Source organism: Wolffia australiana, chromosome 10 (genome assembly GCF_029677425.1).
Source record: "Wolffia australiana isolate 7733 chromosome 10, ASM2967742v1".
In the NCBI taxonomy this organism is placed as follows: domain Eukaryota; kingdom Viridiplantae; phylum Streptophyta; class Magnoliopsida; order Alismatales; family Araceae; genus Wolffia; species Wolffia australiana.
In genome coordinates, this window is record NC_135844.1 from 13137771 (window position 1) to 13150000 (window position 12230).

At 49.1% G+C, this 12230-nt stretch overlaps 2 protein-coding genes across 6 annotated transcripts in view; both read left to right on the top strand.

Annotated features, from left to right (window-relative positions):
• Window positions 1-394: 394 nt before the first annotated feature.
• On the top strand, window positions 395-9679 carry LOC144708446 (ribose-phosphate pyrophosphokinase 1). The gene is made up of 8 exons (XM_078581772.1): window positions 395-808; window positions 954-1130; window positions 1450-1698; window positions 1847-1990; window positions 2493-2660; window positions 2899-2968; window positions 3090-3171; window positions 9369-9679. The coding sequence occupies exons 1-8, from the start codon at window positions 686-688 to the stop codon at window positions 9547-9549; spliced, it is 1194 nt and encodes a 397-aa protein (XP_078437898.1). The 5' UTR covers window positions 395-685; the 3' UTR covers window positions 9550-9679.
• Window positions 9680-10226: 547 nt separating this feature from the next.
• LOC144708546 (protein FAR1-RELATED SEQUENCE 5-like) overlaps window positions 10227-12230 on the top strand; it is a 4250-nt gene continuing 2246 nt past the window's right edge. The window contains exons 1-3 of one of the 5 annotated variants that reach the window (XM_078581916.1): window positions 10227-10366; window positions 10664-10725; window positions 11712-12230. The exon at window positions 11712-12230 is cut by the window's right edge and continues 2246 nt beyond it. In XM_078581916.1, the coding sequence (XP_078438042.1) occupies window positions 11747-12230 (484 nt within the window). In that variant the 5' untranslated portion in view covers window positions 10227-10366; window positions 10664-10725; window positions 11712-11746. The other 4 variants (XM_078581921.1, XM_078581918.1, XM_078581922.1 and 1 more) reach the window with 4 other exon arrangements.

Below are 12230 nucleotides of genomic sequence, written 5' to 3' on the forward strand. Positions count from 1 at the left end.
ATCGGTACTATAACAACCTATATCTCACATCACCATCTGATATTCGGGATGGTAGATATGGTCGTACCAGTTTTTCCCTGTCCGATATCGAGACGGGCGAACACTAGCAGAAAGAACGTTCAACGGGCAAGGCAAGGGCCAGTTAAACTGCTCAAACAGAACCCATCCAATACCATCCCTAGTTTGCATAAACATGTATTCCTTTAATTCTTTCCCTTTCCATTCTACAAGAATCCACAATCTAATATCCTTTTTCCATTCAAACTGGATTCCCTATAAATTCCTCCCCTGTGTGGTCATAAAATTCAGCACCCCAATCTGCTAAAGACAGTGGGCCAAGCGATGGCGATAGAATGGGACCCAAATTTCATCCTTTTGGGCCGTCTCTTCGCGAGTCTCCCCTTCACAATCGCTGAGCAACTTCCCGCGCCAATCCCCTTCTTCTCCTTCTTCTTCTCCGTCTTGCAGACCTGCGCGGGCAGAATTCTCAGAGCGTCAAACTCGGCGTGCCATCGCCAAGAAGACCATGGCCTAGAAACCGCTCATTCTCCATAGCCTTTTCGTCTCTTCTTCTATTTCGCTTTCCCCTATCTGGGTTCGAAGCCGGGCGTAGAGGGCGATAAAGAAGAGGTAGGATAAGGATAAGAAGTGGGTTTGATCGAAGAAGAAGATCAAGTTCACGGTCATGGCGTTATCGGTGCCTTCTTCTTCGTCTTCTTCTTCGTCTTTCCATCGGTTAACCTTGCCTGGAGCACGCTTTGGGTTTGCAGAGAAATGCCGGCGGCTTCCTTCTGCCAAGCACGCCGTTGTAAGTCCCTTCTCTATGATTAAGCTTTGTGAATTTCATCTAGTCGCAGTTTCATCTAAATTTGTCTGTGTTTCGATGAAGTGAAGTGATTTTTTGTAATGAATCATGGGCTTGCGTCGGTTTTGATGTTGTATTTGATGTGCAGAGATGTCAATTGATTGAGCCGTTGGAGTTTTCTAATGGAGCTCGGCCATGCATCCCACTTATTAATGATCGGACGCTGCCAACTCTTTTGACTCCCAGGCAGGTGCAAGGTGTGGAAAGTGGTAGTGATAAGAGGCTGCGGATTTTCTCTGGGACTGCTAATCCTGTGCTTGCTCAGGTAATTCTTGACATTTTTATTTATTTTCATTTGCTGTTTTTTAATTTGATTATTTTCTTACTGAGTGTGTACTCTCGCCATCTTTTTCTTTCCTAGATTCATCAGGAAAATCCCTGTAAATTCTCTTTCCTTGTGCAGTTTATTTATTGCTATTTCAGGATATCTGATGCTTGTGTTGTATAGTAGATGCCTACTAAAACTGTTTTTTGATCCGAGGGATTATAGCTTGTAGGTGCAAAGGTTCTTTGGGATAAATTTAGGTGGAATATTTATCTGTCTGGTGGATAAATTTTTTTTCATTTCTATCATTTTTTTGCAGGAAATTGCGTGCTACCTGGGTCTGAAACTCGGAAAAATCAACATAAAGAGGTTTGCGGACGGGGAGATTTATGTCCAGTTGAAAGAAAGTGTGAGGGGGTGTGACGTTTTCCTCGTTCAACCGACATGCCCCCCAGCAAATGAAAATCTGATGGAGCTTCTGGTCATGATAGATGCATGCCGCCGAGCCTCTGCTAAAAACATAACTGCGGTTATTCCCTATTTTGGTTATGCCAGAGCTGACCGGAAGGTAAATAAATGCCTTTCTACTGTTAAATGCCTATTTTGAAATCTTGTTTCTCTCTCTTTTAACCCATCTTTTTAACGAGAAATTGCTATCAAATGTTACATGAATTCATTTATTATGCATGATCTCACCTGCAACTTCGGCTTTATAGACTCAAGGGCGAGAATCTATTGCTGCCAAACTTGTGGCAAACTTGATTACTGAAGCTGGCGCAAACCGGGTTCTAGCTTGTGACCTCCATTCCGGGCAGTCGATGGGTTATTTTGATATCCCTGTTGACCATGTCTATGGACAGGTTTGATACGATCCCCAGCCTCTTCTAAGGTTATTTCTATTGTTTTAGCCCTCTAGGGACATGTATATTTCCCAATAGACAGCATGTCCCTTTCTTTAGGAAGGTAGCCAAGAAGATTGAAGTTGAGTAGAAGTTTAAAGCCCGGGTTGGTTAACCCTGCTCCTCGGCGCTCATCTCGGTCTTCACCTCAATTCCTTCTTATCCCCTCTTCAATTGATCGTTCTTCTTTGCCTTATCTTCGGTCGGTATCTCTTGGTTGATCCCTGCCTCTCCTCCATCCGCTCCCTTGACGGAAACCCAAATAAGGTCCTTCGGACAAACTGGAAGGAGAAAGAAATCTGGTGGATCAAAACTTTTCATTGCTTGCAGAAATTATCTTTAAAATAACTTTTTTTCTGTTAATTCTTCTTACTCGTCTTCACTTATTTAGTAACACAAAGATGAATCTATACTGCCTATTTCTAATCATGAGAACTAAGCGGGAGCTTAATTCTTTTCACAGCCGGTGATACTAGACTACCTGGCCAGCAAAACTATCTGTTCGAACGAGATAGTGGTGGTCTCTCCAGACGTTGGCGGTGTTGCGAGGGCAAGAGCCTTTGCCAAGAAGCTATCAGATGCTCCTCTTGCCATTGTGGACAAACGGCGGCATGGTCATAATAGTGCCGAGGTACTCCCTTTATTTGGTTTTATGAATTTAGGTTGGTTTTATGGGGCCCTAGTAAACGTAAACCTGGTATGATTGGGAAAGATTCATCTGAACATTTCAAAATAAATTAAGAAGGAGATGAAGATTCAGGTCACAAAGTCATGAAGTCAATGTTACAAAGTCCATATGATTTGCATTAGCTTGGTATCTGTTTGCTGCGGAGGTAATCTGTGGGTTCTGATTTGGTAATCTTTTGTAGGTCATGAATCTTATAGGGGATGTGAAGGGTAAGGTGGCTGTTATGTTGGATGACATGATTGATACAGCAGGTGAATAAATCTTGATTTTTTAACCATCTAGTTTTTTAACTAGAATTTTTTAAAAATGAATCATTATCCTGTCAAGGGCTCTTTTAGCCGTGAGATTAATTTTTTTTCCTGGTGATTTTAGGAACTATTGCCAAGGGTGCAGCCCTGTTGCATCAGGAAGGAGCGAGGGAAGTGTACGCGTGCAGTACTCACGCTGTGTTCAGGTTATTTTCTTCGAGAATATCCTGCCTTTTTCTGAACGTTCAGATCACCTACCATTCGATATTCGTGGCAATGGCGTATATTAGCTTGGGTCTTTATTTCGGAAGCTTAACATCAGTTTTTTATATTTGCATCGATCATCACACTAAAAATAATATGATCTTATATCAAAAACTCATCAATATCAGATCGTGGATCATCATAGTCAGGATCAGGGCTGGAAGAAACAACTTGGTGCCCGACTTTCGCGGGAGCCCCCATCGTCGCGGTCGGCGTAGGGATCAGGAGAAGCCGTCGGCTTTCGGTGGCGATTGGTGATCATCGTCTAATTTCTATCGCCTCTCCGTCGGCTCCCGACCCAGCTTCCACATCCAGGGTGATGAAGATTTCCGCCATGGAAGGGAGCTCGAGCGAGAACCGGAAACCCTAGCGCCCGAGGAAGAAGAAAGAAAGGACTGGGGGCGACGCTGCCGGTCGGTTCAGGGCGGCCGTTTTTTCCTGAAGCGGGGTTCCACCCCTCTCGCCGACGTGAAGGATCTGCTGAGGGTTTCCTTTGGCGCGATTGTGCAAAATACATGGCACGGATATACGTTGGAAACCTGGACGCCAGTTTTACTAAAAGGGAGCTTGAAGACAAGTTTCGGGCCTACGGCGCTTTGAGAAGTGTATGGGTGGCCCGTAAACCTCCAGGTTATGCCTTTGTTGAATTTGCTGACAGAAGGGATGCTCTTGATGCTATCCGTGAGCTTGATGGCAAAAATGGATGGAGGGTTGAGATGTCTCATGGGGGAGGTAGCCATACTCGGGAGCGACATGTGGGGTCGGCTATGAAGTGTTATAAGTGTGGCGAGCCGGGGCATCTTGCCAGAGTGTGCCGACTTAGCATCGGCTCCAGAGGGATGGGAAGTGGAAGACGCCCGAGTCCTAGCCCCAGGCGACGAAGAAGCCAAAGCTATGGAGGTAGGGCCTGGCGGGCCCCCCCTCGCCACGGACCGAATGACCGGGCGGGCAAACGGCGAAGTCCAGGCCGTGCGGGGTCGGAGGCCGACGCTGGCAAACGGAGTACTTTTGCAGACATACTCCGAGAAGCTCCGCGTGGGGCTGGCTCTGGTGCAAACCTTTTGACAGCCCGAGTTGCCCAGCGAGAAGAGCATTCCACACAACAGAAGCGACGGCTTGAACGAATCAACGAGAACTGTTGCTTCCGTTGCCTGGGACGCGGACATGTCGCAAAAGACTGCAGAGATCCAGTAATCTGCCGCCGATGCCGACGCATAGGTCACCGCCGATCCGAGTGCCCAATGAACCTAAAGCTGGGAGGCCGTGCTGACTCGAGAAGTTTCGCGGAGTTCAGAGTCACCTCTCTCATCGGGGAGGTTCAAGGAGGCGCTCCGACATTGGAGGCAGTTCAAGCAGGTTTGGCGGAACACTATGCCCCGCTTTTTCAGGCCGAACTCCAAATGGTGGACGAGAAACAATTCCTACTTAGAAGATTGCCTCGGGCAGCAAGAGAAAACATCTGTGGATGGCACCAGCAGATGCCGGCGCAAGGAACAGTCAAATGGCGGGGAGTCAAAAAAACAGACGGGGGATGCAAGATAAAGAACGGTACGATCTTGGTGGAGGCTCATGGCATTCCGTTCGGATATCGCTCAGTGGAACACACAGCCCATATGGTGCGAAAATTTGCTCGCCTTCGCCGGATTATATCCACCGGGCTGGAGAGCGGAGACCCTCAAATCACAGTGCTTGAAGTGGAACCCCACAACGTCGGCATGCTCCCTCGATCAGTCTTATGCGAGGCGGCCCCAGGGGCCCCGGTTGTCCAGCTCTTGGTGGTCCCACCGCCTCCTCCTCTTCCTCGATCGGCCAACTTTGTGATGGTCAGGAACCCCCCACAGGCATCGAAGGGGACGGACGGTCCACCAGGGGAACCTCAGGGCCTCAGGCAGGCCGAACAGAGTGGAGGCAAAAGTCTGCGGCGCTTTCCACGATCGGCTCCGAGAGCGTTTCTTCGCTCATTCAGAATTTGGGGCGCAATCCTCCGACAACGCGCGATGCAGCTCCTGAGCAAGCAGCCAAGAATGACTCATCGGAGGGGGGAGAAGCATGGACTCAAGCAACAAGGGAAGGTGTCATGGCAGACGAAGGGGCCACCTCCCCAGCTGCCCCTATCGCGGCTGAGCCCAGCTCCCAGGGGACAGCACCAGAACGTGTTGAACATCCCAAGACGAGGATGATTGCGGAGGCAGCAGGAGCTATGATGGCTTCGACAGTAGAGGGTGCCACGGTAGCCTCCCCATGAATTGCCTCTCATGGAACGTGCGAGGCCTCCGTGATTGTGGCGAGGAGTAGTGGGAAGATATATCAATGAATGGGGGCAAAGGTGGTGTGCATCCAAGAGACTATGTTAGAGCAGGATCTATCCCAAGTGTGGGCGCCCTCGGCCGGGGTGATGGAGCACACGTAACCGGTGATGCAATTGGCGATCAGGGGTATTGCAGTGGCTTGGAGGGCGGAGGACTTTGATAAGCTGGAGGAGTGGAAAGGGCGGCATGTGGTTGCGGCCCGTTTGTCCAACCGTGAGGACGGGCGGACATGGGTGGTGGCCTCGGCCTACGGACCACCGGCCTCGCGGAGAGGGGAACTGTGGGAAGATATTTACGCCTTTACCCACAAATTCCAGGAGCTCCCGATTCTCATTGGTGGTGATTTCAATGTGACTGTGGCGGCCGAGGACAGGCCGAATGGCTTGGGGGGGATGGACCCAGGTTCGGCGGAGTTCAGGAACCTACTGGCCAACTGTGGATTTCAAGAAATGGGGCCCTCGGACCGACGATTCACCTGGCGAAGCGCAGCAGGCCCTCTGGCGCGCTCTCGGCTCGATCGATTCCTATGCTCCATCGCGCTGCTGGAGATGTTTCCGCTCACAGAGGTCACGTCCCGACCCCGCCCTATTTCTGATCTTACTCCTATTTCCTGGCAGGCACAAACAGGAACTGCAAAGCCCCCCTATTTCAAGCTAGATCGTTCCTGGTTACGAGAGGAGGGCTTCAAGAGGCGAGTTGCCGAGTGGTGGGGTACCGTTCCTGCTTTCGGATCAGCGTCGGCACGGCTGGCTACTAAGCTGACAGGGCTCCGCCGACACCTCATCGACTTCCGCCGGAAGATTCGCGAGGATCGGAACCAAACCAAGGACGCTGCTCTTGCGGAGATACAACGATGGGACACAGAGGAGGATAGCCGGCCTTTATCAGCGGAGGAGTTGGCGACGCGTCAAGCCCATCGGGACGTAGTGGCTGAGGAGGATTTAAAGACTGAAATGGACTGGCGACAGCGATCACGGCAGCTTTGGCTGGCAGCAGGGGATGCAAATACCAGCTTCTTCCATCAAGCAGCAAGTGGGAGACGAAGAATGAACAAGATCAACCATTTACGGGTGGAGGGGACAGTGGTCAGCGGCCAGACGGAGGTGGGACGTGCCCTAGCTAACCACTTTCGGGCTTTCTACCGTCGGGGACCGCATAACAAATGGAAGTGGTCTGGAGCCGACGCACCCAGGATCTCGGAAGAGCAACGAACTAAGCTAGTCGAGCCTTTCTCAACTGAAGAGGCTCAGCTGGCCATTCGTGGGTTGAATGCTAAAGGGGCTCCGGGACCGGACGGCATGCCAATTTTCTTCTACAAGGAGTGCTGGGATATGGTGGGTCCGGAGGTCATGGCGACTTTGGAGGAATTCCGGAATGGTACCTGCGAGATGGATCGGCTGAACAAAGCTTATATCGTGCTTATCCCAAAATGTCCGGGAGCTGAACAAGTGGGAGAGTTCAGGCCCATCGCTCTCTCCAATTCGATATACCTGATCATCGCCAAGGTACTTGCCAACAGACTCCGCGAGGTAATCGGCTACTTAGTGAGCCCTCTTCAATCTGCTTTTGTCCCGGGTAGACACATGGTGGAGAGTGTGGTTGTGGCAGAGGAAATTCTTGCGGCCTGGAGGCGAACAGGCACCTCCGGATTTATGTGGAAGGTGGACTTCGCCAAGGCATATGATACGCTTGACTGGCGATATCTCTGGAATGTATTGCGCAAGCGTGGTTTCCTGGAGGTTTGGGTGCGATGGATGAAGCTCTGCGTAGCGACCAGCACTTTTGCAGTCCTAGTCAATGGCCGGCCTCAAGGGGGCTGAATCCACCCCCAAAGGGGTATCCGGCAAGGATGTCCACTGGCCCCGCTTTTATTTATATTGGCGGCAGATACCTTGACGCGGTGCTCGGAACGGTTGTGTGCAAGGGGGCTGCTCAGAGGATTTCACACCCCTGGCTGGCCTAGCGGGATCCCACTCCTTCAGTATGCTGACGACATTACTTTTTTCATTGAGGGATCGGTGGAGGAGGCTGAGAACCTCTCGATCTTGCTGGACATCTTCTCCGATTTCTCTGGACTCAAACTGAATAGGGCCAAGTCTACACTCGTCGGTATCGGACTATCTCCAGAAGATTTGTGTCAGTGCTCCCAACTTCTATATACGCCGATTGGCTCCCTGTCCATTCGGTATTTGGGCCTGCCTCTCACTGATGGCCGAGTTGGAGCACGGGAATGGCAACCGGTGGTGGAGAGGGTTGAAAAGCGGCTGGGAGGCTGGCGAGGTCGTCTCTTGTCTCGAGGAGGGCGACTGGTCTTGGTGAAGGCTGTGCTAGCCGCGATTCCTCTACACTTCATGTCAGTCTTCAGGATGCCGGTGAGCGTTCGTAGAAGGCTTGAAAGCTGCATGCGGCGATTTTTTTGGAGCGGGCCCAGTCAAGGGGAATCGAGGGGCGTGGCCCTCGTCAGCTGGGACACTGTATGTCTCCCCACGTCACAGGGAGGCCTCGGTGTCAGGCACATTCAGCACACCAACATGGCTCTGCTGATCAAATGGGTACGTCGACTGATGCAGCCTCCATCAGATCAGGTCACGGCGGTCCTGCACGACAGCTACGGAAGGGGAATGGACTGGGAGCAATGGGCTACACCCCTCCGAGGGGACTCCGCTTTCATCAGGGGGCTGAGGGGGGTCTTCGCCAAGGCTCAGCCTCTCTTTCGGCCGAAGCTAGGGGATGGAACCAGCCTTCGATTCTGGTTGGACGATTGGACCGGTCTTGGGCCCCTGCGAGACCTATTCCCCAGATTATATGGTCTCTCGCCCGCCCCCAGTGCCCCGGTTCAGGGGATGTGGGACAATGCGTGGTGCCCAACATTACCTGCCCATCTTTCCGAGCAACGAATGGAAGACTTCCTCCAGTTACAGCGATTGATTGCCTCTTTGCAGCCGCAAGAAAGGGCGCGGGACACCTGGGAGTGGCGAGGAGCCAGTTTTTCGGCCAAAACTGCATACCGCATTCTGCGGGGACAGGGGAGTCCAGCAGACCGCTCCCTCATACCCCGAAATCGAATACTGTGGAGGCGGCGAATCCCACTGAAGGTGAAAATCTTTGGCTGACTTCTCTTGCGGCGTAGACTGGTGACGCGACAGTTCCGTCAACGCTGGTACCCGGGGAATACTGCCGAATGTGTCCTATGCTCCGGGGCGGTGGAAGACTGTGGCCACCTGTTCTTCCGATGCCCGACGGCCCAGGCTGTGTGGCAGGCGGCCGGGGTGGGTAGCGTTGACCCCGCTACTGAAGAGGACTTTTGGAACTCCATCAGTGGCGGGCTGTTCCGCCGGGAGCCGGAGTGGCAACGGATCTTCGCCCACCTTTGGGCGATATGGCTACACCGAAATGAAGTCATCTTCAAGGGGAGGCCTCCCTCCGTCGATGCTATTCTGCACGACGCTAGGGGATTGGCAAATTTTTGGAAGAGAGGTGGCTGTGGCCCCCTGATTTCGTTCCCCTTGTAATGCATGACTTGATTTTCTATGTCATTATATCAATGGCAACGGGGGGTCCCTATTCTGGGGGACTCTCTCTATTTTCCTCAAAAAAAAATCATAGTAATCATGGGTTGAGGCAAGACCGGGCAGATTCAGCTCGCTTTAACAGTTCATTACTGCACGGAATTCCTATATTTTGATTCCCCTTTCTTAGGCTTCTTATCCCTTTAATAGCTCAATTGAGCTTGGTTTTATCTTCATTCTCTATTCTCTATTTTTCATTTTTTTCCAATTTAATATTCTATTCTATCTAGGAGTTCATCTTGCAAATCTTATTTTTTTCAGCCCCCCGGCAATCGAAAGGCTATCCAGCGGTCTCTTCCAGGAGGTGATCATCACCAACACAATTCCAGTGGCAGAGGAGAACTACTTCCCTCAGTTGACTGTCCTGTCCGTGGCCAATCTTCTTGGAGAAACCATCTGGCGTGTTCATGATGACTGCTCTGTGAGCAGCATCTTCCAGTGAGAGAAGGGAAGCAATCGCTTCAAAATCCATTCAAAAAATTTTCCATTAATCCCCTCTAATTCTCTGCAATGTTTCTCTTGAGTGGGATTTTTAAATTTTTTTTTTACTACAAGTTTTTTTATTATTTCCATTCATGGGTTCCTCCATGCTCCTATATAATTCGTTTTCTGGTGTATGAATTTATAATTTTGGATAATCTTAAAAATAACTTAATTTTTACGGTTTTGAAGAATAAGGAAAAATAAAAATAAACTTTACATTGTTTGTTTTCTGCTGAGTAAATTTGTAACTTTAGATGATCTTAAAAATAGCTAAATTTTTACGCATTGGAAAATAAGGGAAAATAATGAAATTTTTTCCCATTATTTGTTTTCTTCTGTATAATTTTAAATTATAGAAAATCTTAAAATTAGATTTAAATTCTACGGATTGGAACAATAAGGAAAATTAAGGTAATTTCTTACGTTATTCGTTTTCTGCTGTGTAAATTTAAAACTATAAATCGTCGTAAAATTTGTTTTGATTTTCACGGATTAGAACAATAAGGAAAAGTAAATTTGTATATTTTTTACATTATTTGTTTTCCGCTGTAGAAAATTATATTTAAAACTATGAATTGGGATAATAATGGAAAATAAGAATAAAAATAATTTGAGAAAGGGCCAAGTCGGGGATGAATAGCGCAACGCATAGATGTGAACATTCAGTCGTGGGGAATATACCGTGGCGGTTCCGCTAGGGTTTCGTCGTTGAAGCACGGTGCTCAGCGCTCCATACCAGGTTTTCCCTCGTCGCCGAAATTTCCTTCGATTAACAGGTATTCTCTTGTCTCTCTCACTTTTAATCCTCTTTCCGATCTTGATTTGCTTTTGTTCGATATGAAGATTCTTCGATTTCTTCTAGTTCTTGCTGCGTTTCGTTTTGTGTTGGATTTGCGCGGCGCTGATTTTTGGGCTAGGAGGAGAAGATCCGCGCTTTTTTTGAACTGTTTTCAGGAAATACGGCTCGCAAATGGCCCTTGGATGATCTGTTCTCCGAGTCGTTGTTAATTTGTTGTTCTTTCGCGAGCGAGGCATGTGAATATGCGCTGAATTTTGAACTTTTGGAGTTCTAGGTTTTGTGGACGTGGCGGCGCCATGGGCATCTTTCTGCAACGAACATCCTCCGCTGATTCTGGTAAAACTCTTAACTCGGTGATCCTTCTTGAGAGCCGAGTGTCCGAATTACTCTCCTTTGTTGCAAAAATCATAAATTTCGGTTGGCAGTTCTCGAAACCGATAAAAATGAGTTTCCTCGTCTTGTTCCCATCGTTGCGCCAAACAAAACTTACAAATGTCTTCAAGTTTTCTGATCTCCTTCACCATTATCGCTGCTAGTAATCTTTTGCCACTATTTTATCATCATCTTTCTCTTGCAACTTCTGCGCCGCAAATCTGAAAAATTGGTCATTCTCTGCCAAATGTTCAAATTATTTGCAGCGACATTAACTATTGCTTTAGGCATTCTGAAAATTCACCATTTTTGGCCAAATGAACGAAGGTTTCAGAGAATTTGCAGCGACATTAACTATTGCTTTCGGCATTCGAAAACTTCTTCATTCTTTGCCAAGATGACCCAAACATTCAAATTGTTTGCAGCAACATTAACTCTCGCCATCGTCATTCTTAAAATTCATCATTTTGTCCCAAGATGAACGAAATATTCAAATTAGTTGCAGCAACATTAACTTTAGCCGTCTTCATTCTGAAAATTCATCATTCTTTGCCAGATGAATGAAATATTCAAAATATTTGCAGCGACATTATCTAGTGCTTTCATCATTCTTATCCAAACGAGCGAAATATTCCAATTATTTGCAGTAGCATTGTCTATTGCTTTCTTCATTCTGAAAATTCGTTATTCTTTGCCATATGACTGAAATATTCAAAATACTTGCAGCAACATTATCTGTTGCCGTCGTCATTCTGAAAATTCATCATTCTTTGGCAGAGGAAAGAAGCATTCAAATTATTTGCAGCTACATTATCTATTGCTTTCATCATGCTTTGCCAAAATGAACGAAATATTCAAAAGTCTTTGCAGCGACTTTACCTATCGCTTGCATCGTGCTGAAAATTCACCCTTCTTTGCCAAAATGAACCAAGGTTTCAATTTCATGACAGCAACAATTCTCTTAGATTAACTGCCGCCATCCGCCATGGAGATCACCGAGCCATTACGCCAAGTCCACGCGGAGGCGGCGATCGACGACGGGTCCCCGCGGGCGGACCCGAGCCCGAGCCCGAGCCCGGGCTCGCCGGACCCGGCCGTGGGCATGGCCTTCGACTCGGAGCGAGCGGCCTTCGACTTCTACAACCAGCACGCTCGCCGGGTGGGCTTCAGCGTGCGGTGGGACTGCAAAACAGTTAGCCGCAAGACTGGGCTGACCATCGCCCGGCTCTTCGTCTGCAGCAAGCAGGGCTTCCGCGGCGACGGCAAGATCCGCGACCTCTTCTCCAAGTACCACAGAGAAGACACGCGCTGCGGCTGCCCGGCCTTCATGAAGATCAAGCTCGCCCCCGACCGCCGCTTCCACGTGTCCGACTGCCAGACCGCCCACAACCACGACCTCGCCACGGCCAGCCACGTCCACATGCTCCGCTCTCAGCGGCCCCCCGCCGCCGCCAAGCGCCGCCGCAAGA

Excerpts from the sequence above, each read along its gene's own strand:
- LOC144708446 (XM_078581772.1), top strand. The coding sequence starts at position 686 with ATGGCGTTATCGGTGCCTTCTTCTTCGTCTTCTTCTTCGTCTTTCCAT. Across the intron at positions 809-953 it reads CTTCTGCCAAGCACGCCGTT|AGATGTCAATTGATTGAGCC; the intron begins GTAAGTCCCTTC and ends TTTGATGTGCAG. Across the intron at positions 1,991-2,492 it reads TTGACCATGTCTATGGACAG|CCGGTGATACTAGACTACCT; the intron begins GTTTGATACGAT and ends TTCTTTTCACAG.